This window comes from Ovis aries, chromosome 3 (assembly GCF_016772045.2).
Source record: "Ovis aries strain OAR_USU_Benz2616 breed Rambouillet chromosome 3, ARS-UI_Ramb_v3.0, whole genome shotgun sequence".
Classification (NCBI taxonomy): Eukaryota; Metazoa; Chordata; class Mammalia; order Artiodactyla; family Bovidae; genus Ovis; species Ovis aries.
Genome location: NC_056056.1, coordinates 46561468 through 46580326, shown reverse-complemented (window position 1 = coordinate 46580326; position 18859 = coordinate 46561468). Strand labels below are relative to the sequence as shown.

Sequence of the window (18859 nt, the reverse complement as noted above, 5' to 3'; positions counted from 1 at the left end):
CTTTTAGAGGTTTCTAAAAATTATGAAAGTAGCCAGGGTTTAATTAGGCAAATATTCAATATAACTCAGTATCTTAAAGATACACTATCTCCCAGAAATGTACTTTCTGGCAACAAAATTGTACTAGTAAGATATCTGTGACATCACTTTAAAAGATCTTTTTAAGCCCAAAGCAAAAACTTTTACTCATTTAGAACTTTACATTATTAAGTCCACAAGGTGAAGACTCAAGATTGTTGTTTCTTGTAACATATAAAAGTTGAAATTTACAAACACTTCTGTTTAGGAAAAAAAAACCTCAATGCCTTAAACTTATCAAAACATTGTATGTTAAGACAATCTCCTACTTTAACAGTAGCACTTTTACATGTGCTAAAATTCAGACACTTGGTATTGTTGGATTTCTAAAATAAGTTTTATCTGTGAAGTACTTCTACAATTTAAATGTTTCAAAATAGAAGACTCTATTAATTCCAATATATAGGGGACATACAACTTTTAATATCTACAAAATATTTAATACATTAGGATCTTTCAGTAAATGGGATAAAGGTTGCTGAAGGACAGAACAAGAATATTCCAAAACGTTTCACTCTAAACCGTTTGAAAATATAATGTGATTTATTTTTACAGACCACCTCTCAGAGTTAATATATATTAATTCCAACTTAATACAAACTATGGAACACTCCTTTAAATGGTGGTAATTTCAAGTTTTATTCTAAACCCGGCAACTATTACGCTGCAATAATATTTTGGTCAGCTACTTTACCTGGGCTCCTTCTCCATGGTATAAGCAATTCACCACATTGTCTAAAAGGTTGATATCCAGTTTTTGGCTGAAATCGAGCAGCTGACGAGCTGCATGGTCTGCTAACATTGTCATAATTGCTGGCATAGATTACTGAAAATAAAGAAAAAAAATTTTAAGGCGCCTATGACATTATCAGTCAGAAAGTTTTTACTCTAGTTATTTCCCTTTCACCATGTTCTTACAAATACTTTACTTTTGTATTTTGGAGATTTTTACCTAAACAACTGAGATAGTAAAAGCAAATCCTGAAGCTACTTAGGTACTCCATAACTACACTGATTATTAGGATCTACTTTATTTTTAGACCTGAGAAAAATCTTACTGTTCTTTCTACTAACATGCATATAAAGTTATCTTAACCCGTTTTAAAAAATTATTAAAGGATTTACGGCCCTAAAACATGATACAGTTCAAAGTCCTGATCTCAACTTTTCAAATGGAGATAAAGTTCATATGGATGTCCCCCTCTTCCTAAGCAGGTTCTTTCAGCTCAGTAAAAGTTCACTTTCCCTTATTTCATGCTACTTTAATTTTAAAAACATATCTAAGACACTAAAAACTAAATGTGGTATCAAAGTTTTCCTATATATAGCAATGATTTGCAGGAACTACAAGTCTAACCAATCTCATACTCTTAACTTATATAGAATTTACTTCTACATACAATGAAACCATCTATATTGTTTCTTCTTTGAATAAATGCGGGAGTTTAAATTACAAGTGTACAAGCTCCTTGAACATATATGGTCTAGAAAAAAAAAAACTTCATAGTAATATCTAAAGATTTTTTTAGAAAAATTTCCAGGTATTCGTTAGCAAAGCAAAAAGCTTGCTAACTATTCCGACAACACACCCTGCAAAAAAAAATCAAATTCTACCATAACAGAAAAAGGAGCTTCTTCACATCAAATAATGTACTGGCTGAAATCTACTGGTTCACATGCAGTGGTATCCTTTTAAGAGGATTCTACTCCAAGGGGCTGGCACATGTACACATTTTTATTGTCCAACATTATAAAAAATCTTTCCCTTTACTTTTCTTCAAAGTCAAGTGATGCTTAAGTCTGGCTAAATCAGTACTCAACCTTTTTTGGGTCAAGATGCCTCACATCAAACGAACAGGATGGCTCTTGCCAATTTAAAAAAAATTCACAACTTCATATACAATTACAGACAGACTATTCAGGATATTCCGAAAGCCACACATGAAACCTTGGGTTAAGCACTCCTGGTTTACAATACTTAGACCCAACAAGGTCATATGGTCGTCTCTACTTCTCCCCCTCTTTTTAACCTTCCAAGACCAGGAAATAGGGTGGCTAACCGGATTACACTGGATCTGAACAAACTAGCTTGTTAGGAAAAAGGCTTATTTCTTAGGTATTTTACAACAGTTTAAAAACGTTCTTAACGGCAGCAATTTCAATTTTTAACTCATGTTTTAATGATATCAACTACAACAAAGTCTGAAGGATCAGTTAGGTTAGATATAATGTAAAAGTTGAGGAATTATGAATTTAAGACTTGTCTTTCCATCCACTATTGACAGTGGTGAGATTTCAAAATTTTCTACAGTAGTTATTAAATGTATTTCAAATACAAAATATTGAACACACAATATTTGATCTAAATACTAATAAAAATATATATACTGCACAAATGTCAAATGTAAATTCCCCCCATTCGAGTGCCATACAATTTTAAAAATAAGATCTTAAAAATTAATAGCCAAAACCAAAAAAAAAAGTGACTCAAACAGTTTTCAAGTACACTGTCCTTACAAATTCCTTCGAAACAAATTCCTGTGAAAAGATCAGGTTCAGAATAGAAGCTTGTGTTAAATACAGCAGGGCATGCCACCCTTAAAACTAGCTACTATCTTCGAAATGACCTACCTATTCTTTAACTGTAGTACAGAAATGGCGGCTTTCTGGTCAATGCCAAGCACATTTAGTCTCCCAAATCAAATAGCTTCCAAAACATTCTTTCCACTAACAGCAGTGTCCCACACGCTTAAGATGTACAATCAGGCAGATAGCAAAAAACCATAGAGGGAGAGGCAAGAGAGACCACAAAAGCCTTTTCTTCTTGAGACATCCAATCCTAAATTCCACTCACAGTATAGTAAATATAAAGTATTAACCACCCATGTGGTGACTCCACAAGTGACGACCAAAATACCTCCACTGCCACTTCAAACTGAAGAGGCAGGCAGCTACACACTGCGGGTTCCCATCCCAAAACCAGAAAATCATAACCGCTGCTTTATGATAACTACATAGTAGGCCAAAAAAGCAAGTCTCTGCAAGGAGAAACTGCTACTTTAGGTGTGTGAGCAACTGCCTGCTTCATTCAGTAGAAACACACCTCACTAAGGCCCGCCCTCCCCCTCTCTTCCCACCCGAAGCGAAGTGCAGCACTTCTAACTATAGCAGACTGGAGCACGCTCTCACCCCGCCCATACTCGGGAGGAGGCATTTAGACCAGGCGCCTGAAGTTCACCGCCCCATTCTCTATGCAGCATGGCCTCTGCGTGATCAGAGGAGGTCCGCGTCGGGCAAATCTTTTAATACTTCCTCCAGCACACCATTTCCTCCCGCCCACCCCAAACTCAGGCATCGGAATAAAGGAGAATCAGGGTATCACCTACTGTACAATGCCAGCAGTAAATGAGTTGATCACTTTTAACTCACCCAAGTCCCCCGAAACAAACTATAGCACGGAACCTCATCTGCAGATCCCTGAAAAAGCAACTAACCTTTCCTGCTTCTATTTCTACTCTTAAAAAATCAAGAGATTCTGAGTTTACCTGCAGGAGGAGCAAGGACTCCACAGCCCCTCCCTCCCGCGATCCCAAGCTCTCCACCGAAGGGCCACGTGATGCAGGCGGACGTTTCAATGCTGCTGCACTAAATATTTCTGGAAACTTCCACTCCTAATAATTTACAGAAATGTTCCTAAAATCTCCCCAAGTTCTCCCCAGCCCACCGGGCTGAGAGAGGCCCTTCCACCCCCGCGCAGGGCCCGACTTCACTATTTCGCTCCTTGCCTTCCGCCACCGTTCCCCGTACACACGAGTGACCCAGCCAGCGCTCCCCTTCCGCGGCCGCCTCCCCGCCTCCATCCCCCAGCAGCAGCAGAAGCGGCTCCATTCAATCGCAAGCTCTGCTGTGGGCCCCCCGCCGCCTCCCCGGTTCGCCTCCCGCGGCCGCCGCCGCCGCGCCCCACGCCAGCCTCCTCCCGCCCAGCCGCGCCGCCGCCCGACCCTCGGCCCCGAAGACACAGTCGACTTACCCAGAGATTGAACCAACTGCTTCTTCCTTCCTTGTTGGGGTATTAGGGCAAGGGAGGACGGGGAGGGGGGAGAGGGGAGGAAAATCAAGGTGGGTTTCACAGTTTTCCCACCTTAAAAAAGAAATTTACAAACGAAGAGGATAAGGGCAAAAAAAAAAAAAAAAGCTCAACAATATTTACTATTTCGGGGACACCTCCCGCCGACACGCACACTCACCCGCCCCCCCCCTAAAAAAGGGAATTAATCTGTGGATAAATGCTCCCGCCTGGCTGGGGAGTGAGAGAAGGGGGAGGGGAACGGGGTCAAGTCCCAAAGATTCAGCCCCAGGGGGACCCTCCAGCCACAGGCGGCAGCAGGAGCGGCAGGAGTAGGGGCTGTAGAGTCCACACGGCCGGGGGACGCTCTGCTGCCAGTTGCAGTCCGATTTCCCCCTACCAAAATACGGCTCCCTCTCTCACGCGGCTCCGGCGCTGGCCCCCCCCACCCAGGCTCGCCTAAACTTTCCCCCCTTCTCCTGCTCCTCAGCGACTGGTGGTTCCCCCCTCCCCCTCTGGGTGGTTGCACGGACTGCAGCAGCAAAGACTGGAACAGGCACCGCCGCCCGGGCTGTAGCTACTGTTGCTCTTGCTGATGCTGTAGCTCCCGCTGCTCCTGCCGCGGCCGCTGCAGCCGCTTCTCCCCCTCCTCCTAGTGCCTCAAACTCGGAACCGGTTGAAACCGGTTCAGACTGGGAGATTCCATCTCGGTTGAGTTTTCAGCCCATGGCGCCGCGGAGCGTTTGGAACCTGGGCCTCCGCCCCCAGCCCGCTCGCCCATTGGCCGGTTCCAGCCACAGCCGCGCCATCAGCGTACCTTCTATTGGTCAGGCCGCCTGTCAATCCCACTTCAAGGCGCCACACAAGCCCGCTGCTTAGGCCCCCGCCTCTTTCCAGCAGCGATTTGCCCGCAGAGTGGGGGAGGGGAAGTGGGGCGGGTCGCAAAGGAACGAGGAGCGGGGTGGAGGAGAAAGAGGTGGGACGAAGAGTTGAGCCGAGCAGAGAGGAGAGCGAAGAGAAGCCGTGCAGAGGATTGGTTCCAGAGAGCTGTCAATCAAGTGTGGCCCGCCCTCGACTTCCCGCCCCCTCCCGTCGCTCCCCCTCCCATTGCTTAGCCCGCAGGCCCGGCCTTTCCGGCCCGCTCATTGGCTGGGCGCCTTTGGTGACGGAGGGAGTGGGGCGCAGCTCGTGAGCTAGTGGTGGCGCGAGTTTGAGCGCGGCGCGCGCCGGCCAACATTCTCTCCGCTTCTTTCAGACCCACGCTGGCCCGCCCCCGCCGGGTCCCGCCAACCTGCGGGGCCTGAGCCCGCCGGGATCCGGACCCGCCCCCTCAGATGGGGGCTGCGCTCCTAAAAGAGAGGGCACACCCAGCTGTGTTTTTCTTCGGGAAAGGGTGGGGTGGAAAAAGAGAGCGAAAAGACCTCAGTGGAGGCCAACTGTAGGCCCCAGACCTCTCTAATCCATTTTAAATGCCTGGTTTGGGGACCAGAATGTTGAGAAGGTGCGGCTCGTAATTTTCTCAGATGTAGAAAAGGTACCTAAATAGTTCGTGGTCAAGTCTTTTTCAAATTTACCTCGGTGTCTCCCCAGGTTGAATGTGGCCTCTTCAACAAGGAATCCTTCCTAAAAATTAAGACACTATATAATCCCTGTAATTGGCTTAACATCGCGTGTTTTTGCTGGGTAAGCTTCCATGCCAACCACCCTTGATCTTCCCCTACCCTAGGTTTTTTCTTTCAGCATAACTGTCCTTTGCGTACTTCATCATCACCAAATAGTATTTTCTATGAATGTCACATGCACGTGGCCCTTCACATCGTTGCCTCTCTTGTCCCCAAGTGCCCATCAAGTGCTTTACTGATTGTTCTTTGCTGAAGAAATAGCAAGCAGCCCACCAAATTTTAGTAGGCCCATTGTGCCACCAAGAGGTTGATAAATGGTTTATTAAATCACAATTTTCTTCACCAAATTCTCACAGTGGACTGAAACAATTCCCTCGCCTTCCACTAGATGTACCAAAATGATACTGGATTCCTTTCAGACCTAAAATTTTTATTCATTGCCTAACTGAATTATAGCAAACCAAGTTGTATAATATACATGATATACACACTGCTGCTGCTGCTGCTGCTAAGTCGCTTCAGTCGTGTCCGACTCTGTGCGACCCCAAAGACGGCAGCCCATCAGGCTCCCCCGTCCCTGGGATTCTCCAGGCAAGAAGACGAGTGGGTTGCCATTTCCTTCTCCAGGTATCACTTGGAATACTTACATTCTATTACCATAAAAACTTTTAAAAAGTTTTTCCCTCCACATTTTCAGCTCTTAGAACAAACAGGTCACTCTTTTTTTTTTTTTTTTCCTTAGATGACAGAATAATAGGAATAAAAACTGACTGGTCCTAAGACCTGGCTTTGCTCAGAATGTGATCTTAGGGAAGTCACTTCACCTCTTTGGCCCTCAGTTTCTTTCTCACCCATTCATGCCTCTCATCCATGTAAGAATCAAACAGATGTGAAGGAGCAGTGAGACCCATAAAGCACTTAGTGGATTGTAAAGGTCGAATTAGCCCAGCTTGCTGACCCCTTCTTTGGCTGTTTTCATCCCATGTTTAAATCATAGTCCTTAAGTCATATTTGTCTGACCGTAGTGAATCAGATGTAAATATTTAGCCAATTATTTTTGCCTAAAGTTAGCCAAAAAATGAGAGGAATGACAGGAGCAGACGATTATGTTTGATCACTGTATTTTAAGAATCAAATTTAGAACAAAGGTTTGACATATTTCTAATACTTTTTTCATTGTGTTCATTTGTTGGAATCAGACAGGTTTCAAGCCTTGGAGTGGGATAGGAATAAGGAAGTGTAAGTAAATTAGTATTGAGTGTCTGCCTGCTGTCTAGCAGGCTGTTAGAGACTTTTCCGTACAATATTTCACTTAATTCTTACAGCAACCCTGGGAAGTAGTCTTTTTCAGATCCCACTCTTGCTCCCTACCACCCTCTATCAAGCACACTTATACACAGATACATACAACCCCACAGTACTTGAGACAATTTAGAACCTATGTTTGTGTTCTTTTTGCTAGTTCACATTGTCTCACAAAACAGTAATACAAAAATAAGAGGAACAGAAACCCATAAATTCCTTTTCACGACTTGTCACTTATTTCCATTAAAATTTTTTTTAATTTAAAAAGTAACACACAATTGTGGTTAACAACTCAAACAGTGAAGGGGAAGGTAACGTTGGTACCTGTGGGTTGGAAAGATGCGATTTCTTTCACATAAAAGCATACCATTAACTATTAAGCAATTAGAATCAGAAAAGGAAGTAAAATAAAGAAAAAGTTGATACTGATCCATTCATTCAACAATATTATATTGAGGTCCCAGTAATTGCTTGTCACAGACCTAAGTGCTAATGATTTGAGAGGGAGCAAATTCTACCAAAATCTCCATTTTTATTGAACTTTGAGTTTAATGCAGAACACTGGGAGTAAATAACAAGTCAAAAAATGATATATTGTACAGTGATAAGTGCTAAGGTTAAAAATGAATCTAGGTACTTTCCAGGTGGTCCAGTGGCTAAGACTCCATGCTCCAAATGCAGGGGGCCAGGGTTTGATCCCTGGTCAGGGAACTAGATCCTACCTGCTTCAGCTAAGAGTTCACCAGCTGCAACTAAATGGTCCCATATGCCACAACTAAGACCTGGCACAGACAAATAAATAAAAATAAATGAATCTGGATATTGGAGAAGGGAATCAAGGGATGGTACATTTTAGATAGAGTGATTGAAGAATGTTACATACCTAGAATGTAACATTCAATAAAAAACCTGAAGGAAATGGAGGAGGAAGTACCTGTAAGTCTTTGCGAGATGACCTTTATAGGAAAAATAAAGAGCTGTAGGCAAGTGCAGGTTTGGTGCAGTATTTACACTGAGTTAGAGCCAGTTCAACTGATTCCTGGTAGCCAATTGTTAACTTTTCAAGAATTTTGCAAGCTGGTTGTCAAACACAGTCATTATTAAAAAATTAAGTTATGTAAACCAGTTCAGTCGCTCAGTTGTTTCTGACTCTTTGCAACCCTATGAATCACAGCATGCCAGGCCTCCCTGTCCATCACCAACTCCCGGAGTTCACTCAAACTCATGTCCAGTGAGTCGGTGATGCCATCCAGCCATCTCATCCTCTGTCGTCCTCTTCTCCTCCTGCCAACAATCCCTCCAAGCATCAGAGTCTTTTCCAATGAGTCAACTCTTCGCATGACGTGGCCATAGCATCCGTCCTTCCAATGAACACCCAGGACTGAGCTCCTTTAGAATGGATTGGTTGGATCTCCTTGCAGTCCAAGGGACTCTCAAAAGTCTTCCCCAATACGATAGTTCAAAAGCATCAATTCTTCGGCACTCAGCCTTCTTCACAGTCCAACTCTCACATCCATACATGACCACAGGAAAAACCATAGCCTTGACTAGACAGACCTTAGTCAGCAAAGTAATGTCTCTGCTTTTGAATATGCTATCTAGGTTGGTCATAACTTTTCTTCCAAGGAGTAAGCGTCTTTTAATGTCATGGCTGCAGTCACCATCTGCAGTGATTTTGGAGCCCCCAAAAATGAAGTCTGCCACTGTTTCCACTGTTTCCCATCTATTTCCCATGAAGTGATGGGACCAGATGCCATGATCTTCGTTTTCTGAATGTTGAGCTTTAAGCCAACATTTTCACTCTCCTCTTTCACTTTTATCAAGAGGCTTTTGAGTTCCTCTTCACTCTCTGCCATAAGGGTGGTGTCATCTGCATATCTGAGGTTATTGATATTTCTCCTGGCAATCTTGATTCCAGCGTGTGCTTCTTCCAGCCCAGCGTTTCTCATGATGTACTCTGCATAGAAGTTAGATAAGCAGGGTGACAATATACAGCCTTGACGTACTCCTTTTCCTATTTGGAACCAGTCTGTTGTTCCATGTCCAGTTCTAACTGTTGCTTCCTGACCTGCATACAGATTGCTCAAGAGGCAGGTCAGGTGGTCTGGTATTCCCATCTCTTTCAGAATTTTCCACAGTTTATTGTGATCCACACAGTCAAAGGCTTTGGCATAGTCAATAAAGCAGAAATAGATGTTTTCTGGAACTCTCTTGCTTTCTCCATGATCCAGTGGATGTTGGCAATTTGATTGCTGGTTCCTCTACCTTTCTAAAACCAGCTTGAACATCTGGAAGTTCACGGTTCACGTATCACTGAAGCCTGGCTTGGAGAATTTTAAGCATTACTTTACTAGCATGTGAGATGAGTGCAATTGTGCAGTAGTTTGAGCATTCTTTGGCATTGCCTTTCTTTGGAATTGGAATGCAAACTGACTTTTCCAGGCCTGTGGCCACTGCTGAGCTTTCCAAATTTGCTGGCATATTGAGTGGAGCACCTTCACAGCATCATCTTTCAGGGTTTGAAATAGCTCTACTGGAATTCCATCCCCTCCACTAGCTTTGTTCGTAGTGATGCTTTCTAAGGCCCACTTGACTTCATATTCCAGGATGTCTGGCTCTAGTTGATAATCACTCAACTATGATTATCTGGGTCGTGAAGATCTTTTTTGTACAGTTCTTCCGTGTATTCTTGCTACCTCTTCTTAATATCTTCTGCTTCTGTTAGGTCCATACCATTCCTGTCCTTTATGGAGCCCATCTTTGCATGAAATGTTCCCTTGGTAGCTCTAATTTTCTTGAAGAGGTCTCTTGTCTTTCCCATTGTGTTGTTTTCTTCTATTTCTTTGCATTGATCGCTGAGGAAGGCTTCTTATCTCTCCTTGCTATTCTTTGGAACTCTGCATTCAGATGCTTATATCTTTCCTTGTCTCCTTTGCTTTTTGCTTCTCTTCTTTTCACAGCTATTTGTAAGGCCTCCTCAGATAGCCACTATTAAGTAAATAAGTTATATTAAAAACAAAGGTAATAAATACTCAAAATGTATCACTTCTTAATTACTTCATTTTAGTATTATCTATGCTCTTGGTGGCTCAGACGGTAAAGCGTCTGCCTACAATGTGGGAGACCTAGGTTGGATCCCTGGGTCAGGAAGATCCTCTGAAGAAGGAAATGGCAACCCACTCCAGAATTCTTGCCTGGAAAGTCCCATGGACAGAGGAGCCTGGTAGGCTACAGTCCATGGGCTCACAAAAAGTCAGACACGACTAAGTGACTAAACTTTCAGCTTTCGCTTTCATGCTCTTGACATTATTTACATCAATGGTATTTGCATAATGAAAATAATGATGTGCTATGGCAAATCTTCACAACTTCATAACCTGTGACAATCACTGGTAGCTTGAAATTGACCATAATGGGAACACTTATACCGTGGAAGTCAGTTATAGCAACAAAGGGGCTGGATATATAGGGCCTTACTCTAGGCTGTTGAAAATGCTTTGACTTGTTTTCTTAGTGAGATTGGGAACCAAGTGTTTGAAATCAGATAAGATGACTTGACCTGACTTCAAATTATAACAGGATCACTCTAGATGTTATGAAGAGACTAGACTAGGAAGCATGATTAGAAAAGGAGACATGTATTAGGAGACTCTACATTATTCCAAGGATAGAAGTGGTAGTCTTAGAAGTATTCAAAGTCTGAATGTATTCATATTTTGAAAGGAGAGTCAAAAGAACTGTATTGAATTGGGATATGTGAAGGAGAGGATTTGTGGATGACTCAATGGATTTTTGGCTTCAGTGACTGGAAAGGTGTAGTTTCCATTTTCTGAGATGGGCTTCTGGAGACACAAGTTAAAGTGAATGGGGCCAAATTAGGATCTCAATTTCTCACCATCAGTCCTTAAAGGCAGGGGCTTTGTGCCAACTTCTTAGTTGAGCTTGAGAATTATTTTTTGATTTCACGAATTAATCTTTTTTGGCTTTTGTAATAGAACAAAGTCCTGGAAATTAATGTTGATGAGAAGATGTTACCAGATGTGAAGTTCTGTGACTCTATGACTCTGGAGAGTCATAAAAGGAGAAAAGCTCCTAGAGGTCACTCCAAACTAGGTCCGCTTTCTTTCCTTTAGTTCTCATCACTTAGTAGTGACACTGCTCAGCAGCTTTCTGGTTGTCTGTTTCTAGTTGTCTGATCAGAAGCAGAAAACTTAAAAAGAAGAAAAGAATAGTAATATATTACCAAATTTTGATGACATTTAATCAAAATTATGTTTCAAAACCTTACTCTCTTATAATAAACTGAAAATAGGTTCTAATAAGAGTAAAAAATGATCTGTCACACACTCTGACTTTGGAAGAAAAGAACATAACAAAGTTAGAGGGCCCATTTCAGTGGTTCTCAATGGGGGCAATTTAATCCCCGAGGAGATATTTAGCAAAAAAACACATTATTGGCCAATGCCAGAACCAAACAGAGGACATTACACGCCCAGGTAGATCAGAAAGTGTAAGTAATAATATTAGATTGATGAAAAAGCAATTGTGGTTTTGGACTGTGAATTTTAAATCATTATAACTAGGCTCAAAATATCTTTATTAATCAGAATAGGAACCATTACAATCAACACATATTTTTGTCAATGAGAAATAAGTTTGTTTATTCCTGTAGCATAAAAATCTGTGCTTTGGATTCAGTGAAGTTTTGGAAAGCATTTCCTGCATCTTGCTGGTTGTGGAAACATTTTTCCACCATTTTTCCTGCAAAAAGTTGTCGAGATGCTAAAAGAAGTGGTGGTCGGCTGGCTAGAGTTCAAGTGAGCTTGGCAAATGAGGCAAAACTTCCTAGTTTAATTCCTTTAACTTTCAAAGTGTTGGTTGTGCAACGTGCAGTCAGGTATTGTCCTGGAGAAGAATTGGGCCCTTTCTGTTGACCAAAAGCAGTTTTCAGTGCCTCTTATCAATTTGCTGAACATATTCTCAGATGTAATGGTTTTGCCAGGATTCAGAAAATTGTAGTGGGTCAGATGGGCAGCAGGCCACCAAGCAGTGACCATGATCTTTTTTTTGGTGCAAGTTTGGCCCTAAAAAGCGTTTTGGAGCTTCTTTGAGGTCTAACCACTGAGTGGTTGTCACTGGTTGTCGTATAAAATTCACTTTTCACTGCCTGTCACAGTCCGATTGAGAAATGGTTTGTTGTTGCTGCATAGACTAAGAGAAGACAACACTTCAAATGACAATTTTTTGATTTTCAGTCAGCTCATGACACACCAGCTTATCGAGCTTTTTCACCTTTCCAATTTGCTTCAAATGCCAAACAACCATAGAATGGCTGACGTTGATTCCTTTGGTAACTTCTCGTGTGGTTGTAAGATTGGCTTTGGCGATTCGTTTCAGTCGGTCATTGTCAACTTCTAATGGCCGGCTGCCGCACGCATCATCTTCACAGCTGTCCTCTCCTTTGCAAAGGTCAATGGAGAAATAACTCCAGAAAGAATGAAAGGATGGAGCCAAAGCAAAAACAATACCCAGCTGTAGATGTGACTGGTGACAGAAGCAAGGTCCGATGCTATAAAGAGCAATATTGCATAGAAATCTGGAATGTCAGGTCCGAGAATCAAGGGATTTTGGAAGTGGTCAAACAGGAGATGGCAAGAGTGAACGTCCACATTCTAGGAATCAGTGAACTAAAATGGACTGGAAAGGGTGAATTTAACTCAGATGAGCATTATATCCACTACTGCAGGCAGGAATCCCTCAGAGAAATGGAATAGCCATCATGGTCAATAGAAGACTCTGAAATGCAGTACTTGGATGCCATCTCAAAAACGACAGAATGATCTCTGTTCGTTTCCAAGGCAAACCATTCAATATCACAGTAATCCAAGTCTATGTCCCAACCAGTAACGCTGAAGAAGCTGAAGTTGAATGGTTCTATGAAGACCTACAAGATCTTTTAGAACTAACACCCAAAAAAGATGTCCTTTTCATTATAGGGGACTGGAATGCAAAAGTAGGAAGTCAAGAAACACCTGGAGGAACAGCCAAATTTGGCCTTGGAATATGGAATGAAGCAGGGCAAAGGCTAATAGAGTTTTGGCAAGAAAATGCACTGGTCATAGCAAACACCCTCTTCCAACAACACAAGAGAAGACTCTATACATGGACATCACCAGATGGTCAACACCAAAATCAGATTGATTATATTCTCTGCAGCCAAAGATGGAGAAGCTCTATACAGTCAACAAAAACAAGACCAGGAGCTGACTGTGGCTCAGATCATGAACTCCTTATTGCCAAATTCAGACTGAAATTGAACAAAGCAGGAAAAACTGCTAGACCATTCAGGTATGACCTAAATCAAATCCCTTATGATTATACAGTGGAAGTGAGAAATAGATTTAAGGGTCTAGATCTGATTGATAGAGTACCTGATGAACTATGGAATGAGGTTCGTGACATTGTACAGGAGACAAGGATCAAGACCATCTCCATGGAAAAGAAATGCAAAAAAGCAAAATGGCTGTCTGGGGAGGGCTTACAAATAGCTGTGAAAAGAAGAGAGACGAAAAGCAAAGGAGACAAGGAAAGATATAAGCATCTGAATGCAGAGTTCCAAAGAGTAGCAAGAAGAGATAAGAAAGCCTTCTTCAGCGATCAATGCAAAGATATAGAGGAAAACAACAGAATGGGAAAGACTAGAGACCTCTTCAAGAAAATTCGAGATACAAGGGAACATTTCATGCAAAGATGGGCTCCATAAAGGACAGGAATGGTATGGACCTAACAGAAGCAGAAGATATTAAGAAGAGGTGGCAAGAATACACAGAAGAACTGTACAAAAAGGATCTTCACAACCCAGATAATCACGATGGTGTGATCACTCATCTAGAGCCAGACATCCTGAAATGTGAAGTCAAGTGGGCCTTAGAAAGCATCACTACAAACAAAGCTAGTGGAAGTGATGGAATTCCAGTAGAGCTGTTTCATATCCTGAAAGATGATGCTGTGAAAGTGCTCCACTCAATATGCCAGCAAGTTTGGAAAACTCAGCAGTGGCCACAGGCCTGGAAAAGGTCAGTTTTCATTCCAATCCCAAAGAAAGGCAATGCCAAAAAATGCTCAAACTACTGCACAATTGCACTCATCTCACATGCTAGTAAAGTAATGCTTAAAATTCTCCAAGCCAGGCTTCAGCAATATGTGAACTGTGAACTTCCAGATGTTCAAGCTGGTTTTAGAAAAGGCAGAGGAACCAGAGATCAAATTGCCAATATCCGCTGGATCATGGAAAAAGCAAGAAAGTTCCAGAAAAACATCTATTTCTGCTTTATTGACTATGCCAAAGCCTTTGACTGTGTGGATCACAATAAACTGTGGAAAATTCTGACAGAGATGGGAATACCAGACCACCTGACCTGCCTCTTGAGCAATCTGTATGCAGGTCAGGAAGCAACAGTTAGAACTGGACATGGAACAACAGACTGGTTCCAAATAGGAAAAGGAGTACATCAAGGCTGTATATTGTCACCCTGCTTATCTAACTTCTATGCAGAGTACATCATGAGAAACGCTGGACTGGAAGAAACACAAGCTGGAATCAAGATTGCCAGGAGAAATATCAATAACCTCAGATATGCAGATGACACCACCCTTATGGCAGAGAGTGAAGAGGAACTCAAAAGCCTCTTGATGAAAGTAAAAAAGGAGAGTGAAAAAAGTTGGCTTAAAGCTCAACATTCAGAAAACTAAAATATTGGCATCCGGTCCCATCACTTCATGGGAAATAGATGGGAAACAGTGGAAACAGTGGCAGACTTTATTTTTGGGGGCTCCAAAATCATTGCAGATAGTAATGCAGCCATGAAATTAAAAGACACTCCTTGGAAGAAAGGTTATGACCAACCTAGATAGCATATTCAAAAGCAGAGACATTACTTTGCCGACTAAGGTCCGTCTAGTCAAGGCTATGGTTTTTCCTGTGGTCGTGTATGGATGTGAGAGTTGGACTGTGAAGAAGGCTGAGCGCTGAAGAATTGATGCTTTTGAACTGTGGTGTTGGAGAAGACTCTTGAGAGTCCCTTGGACTGCAAGGAGGTCCAACCAGTCCATTCTGAAGGAGATCAACCCTGGGATTTCTTTGGAAGGAATGATGCTGAAGCTGAAGCTCCAGTACTTTGGCCACTTCATGCGAAGGGTTGACTCATTGGAAAAGACTTTGATGCGGTGAGGGATTGGGGCCAGGAGGAGAAGGGAACAACCAAGGATGAGATGGCTGGATGGCATCACTGACTCGATGGACATGAGTCTGAGTGAACTCCGGGAGTTGGTGATGGACAGGGAGGCCTGGTGTGCTGTGATTTATGGGGTCACAAAGAATCGGACACCACTGAGCGACTGAACTGAACTGAACTTGGACCACCACTGCACTGTATGTTCATTAGCAATTCCTGGGCCAAATGCATTGATGTTCTGAGTTGTCTCCACTGCTGTACAACCCATTTTTAACTCAAATTTTAAAAATGCTTAAATTTGCCTTTTTTTACCCATTTCTATAATCTAATGTAAATATAAAATAAATAGCAAGTAATATAGTGAAAGTGAAAGTCACTCAGTCATGTCTGACTCTTTGTGACCCCATGGACTATACAATCCATGGAATTCTCCAGCCCAGAATACTGGAGTGGGTAGCCTTTCCCTTCTCCTGGCGTTCTTCCCAAGCCAGGGATTGAACTCAGGTCTCCCGCATTGCGGGAAGATTCTTTACCAGCTGAGCCGCAAGGGAAGCCCAGCAAGTAATGTCATTAACAAAAAAATATAAAGTGAGAAATGTGCATTAAAATGATGTATAACATAACACATTTATTTAAGAATGTATTCCAATATCAAATGGCAGAGTTCAACATTACAAAATCACAATTACTTTTGCACCAACCTAACAACGCAAAGACGTTGTGGGGGTGCTACTAATATCTAGGAGGTGACAGCCAAGGATGCTGCTAAACATTCTGCAATGCACAGGACAGGTCCTCACAACAAAGAATTATTCAGTCCCAAATATCAATAGTCCGGAGGTTGAGAAACTGTAATTTAATTATAAGTTATTTGAAGTTTATTTATTTATTTATTTATTTTTTGAAGTTAGGGCTTCCCCAGTGGCTCAGAGGTTAAAGCGTCTGGCTGGAATGCAGGAGACCCGGGTTCGATCCCTGGATTGGGAAGATTCCCCTGGAGAAGGAAATGGCAACCCACTCCAGTACTCTTGCCTGGAGAATCCCATGGAGGGAGGAGCCTGGTAGGCTAGTAGTCCATGGGGTCGCAAAGAGTCGGACATGACTGGGTGACTTCACTTTCACTTTCTTTCACTTTGAAGTTATCCTGGCCTCATAGCCTTCTCATACTGTTCATGGGGTTCTCAAAGCAAGAATACTGAAGTGGTTTGCCCTTCCCTTCTCCAAGGACTGATGCTGAAGCTGAAACTCCAATACTTTGGCCACCTGATGTGAAGAACTGACTCAATGGAAAAGACTCTGATGCTGGGAAAGATTGAAGGTAGGAGGAGAAGGGGATGACAGAGGATGAGATGATTGGATGGCATCACTGACTCAATGGGTATGTTTGAGTAAGCTCCAGGAGTTGGTGATGGACAGAGAAGCCTGGAGTGCTGCATTCCATGGGGTCGCAGAGTCAGACACAACTGAGCGACTGAACTGAACTGAACTGCCCTCACAGGAAAAAAAAAAGAAAGCTGAACCTCAGCTAGACCAGTCTTTCTTAAACTTTACTGTATATATAAATCCTCTGGGAAGTCTTTTGAAATATAGATTATGATTCAGTAGATCTGGAGCAGGGCCTGAAATTCCTTTTCTAACAAACGTCCTGTAGATGCTGATGCTGAAAATCCATGGTTTGAGTAACAAGGCACTAGATTATGCCACTGTAGTATCTTTTGGAGTGGGATAGGTACAGAGTTTCCTCAAGAATTTGTGCTGAGAAATCCTCCCAAAATAATGCTTGGGACATCGTATTGGAAAGTTTTTACTTAGTTCATAAAAGTATGTTATTTTGGGGTACTCTGTATTTTGCAATTCTTTCCTCCTGGGGAAAGATTTAAAGTGCATTTCTAGAGCAGAAGAAAATCTCTGAGTAGATCAAATTAGCATCATAAATGTTAGTAAAAACACATCTCAATACCTTATCCTGCCTTCAAGGGGTACTAGTTTTAAATCATTTCAAGATGACTTCTATATACTTGAGAGTGTCAGAATTAAACAGCCATAGAGTATAAAACTAGATAGATCAGAAGAGGGGAATATTACTCAACCATAAAAAATAATGAGATATTGCCATTTGCAGCAATATGGATAGATCTAGAGATTATCATACTGAGTGAATGTCAGACAGAGAAAGTAAATATTATATGATATAACTTATATGTAGAATCTTTAAAAAGTACAAATGAACTTTACAAAACAGAAATAGACTCACAGACATAGAAAACAAACTCTAGGTTACCAAAAGGGAAAAGGGGTGAAAAGAGAGAAATCAGGAGTCTGGGATTAATAGACACATACTATTACATATAAAATAGATAAAGAACAAGGATTTATTGTATAGCACTAGGAACTATATTCAATATCTTGTAATAACCTATGATGGAAAAGAGTCTGAATACCTTTCTATACACCTGAAACTAACACAATTATTATAAATCAGGGCCTTGATTCCTGGTTGGGGAACTAAGATGCTGCATGCCACATTATGCAGCCAAAAAAACCTATAAGTCAGTTATACATTAAAAAAAAAAAAACAAGTATAATAATGGCTAACATCTACTGAGCACTTAATATGTGCCAGGAAGCTTACGAAGCATTTCATGATTTTATTCATTTAATTTTCACAATAACCCAGTGAGGTAGGAATTATTATTATTGCCATTTTAAGATGGGAGAACAGAGAAAGTTAAGTTATCCAAAAATAAAGTGAAAAGTATACATGGATACCCTGATTTTTAAAAGTGAGTGAATGAAATATAAACTTTCCTAGAAAGAATAAATTCTTTGGTTCTTATTCCTTTCCATTTGGATGTATGTTTCAAAACCCTGTAAGACAGAAAAGAAAGAGAAATACTATTTTCTAGAAGGACTGGAACATGTGCACATAATGAGAGCTTTAAAAGGAAAAGAAAGAAAAAGCTTGATTCTAATTTGACCAAATTAAAAACCTTCAATTGCTCTTACAATATATTTTAGAATTATGACCAAATTCTCATAGAAAAAACTTAGTATAAATCCTATACAACACTGTAGTTCAGTTCAGCTCAGTCGCTCAGTCGTGTCCGACTCTCCATGAATCGCAGCACACCAGGCCTCTCTGTCCATCACCAACTCCCAGAGTTCACTCAGACTCACGTCCATCGAGTCCATGATGCCATCCAGCCATCTCATCCTCTGTCGTCCCCTTCTCCTCCTGCCCCCAATCCCTCCCATACAACATTGTAAATCAACTCTATTTCAATAAAACTTTTAAAAATCTTGTAAGTTATTTATTTACTTATTTAACCTTTCTAAATTTATTTCAATAGCAAGTACATTTGCTGAAGCATTTTGAAAATTGCCACAACTCATGGAATCTTTTCTTAAGTACAATCTAACATGATTTGCCAGTACAACTCTTTATTTGTAACATCGCTAGAATCTGAAGATTTTCGAATGAATAAGAACATTTGAACCACTTTTCACATGGAAGGTGAGTAAAAAATATTACAGAACTATATAGACCATTATAG

General features: G+C 41.5%; 1 protein-coding gene across 3 annotated transcripts in view; it reads right to left on the bottom strand.

Moving 5' to 3' along the window:
- XPO1 (exportin 1) overlaps window positions 1-4889 on the bottom strand; it is a 42499-nt gene extending 37610 nt beyond the window's left edge. The window contains exons 1-3 of one of the 3 annotated variants that reach the window (XM_042246014.1): window positions 3624-3681; window positions 2710-2826; window positions 773-904 (exon numbers count right to left, since the gene is read on the bottom strand). In XM_042246014.1, the coding sequence (XP_042101948.1) occupies window positions 773-898 (126 nt within the window). In that variant the 5' untranslated portion in view covers window positions 899-904; window positions 2710-2826; window positions 3624-3681. Of the gene's footprint in view, window positions 1-772; window positions 905-2709; window positions 3230-3623; window positions 3682-4108 lie in introns of those variants that run through there. The other 2 variants (XM_027966715.2, XM_027966716.3) reach the window with 2 other exon arrangements.
- Between the last annotated feature and the right edge of the window lie 13970 nt (window positions 4890-18859).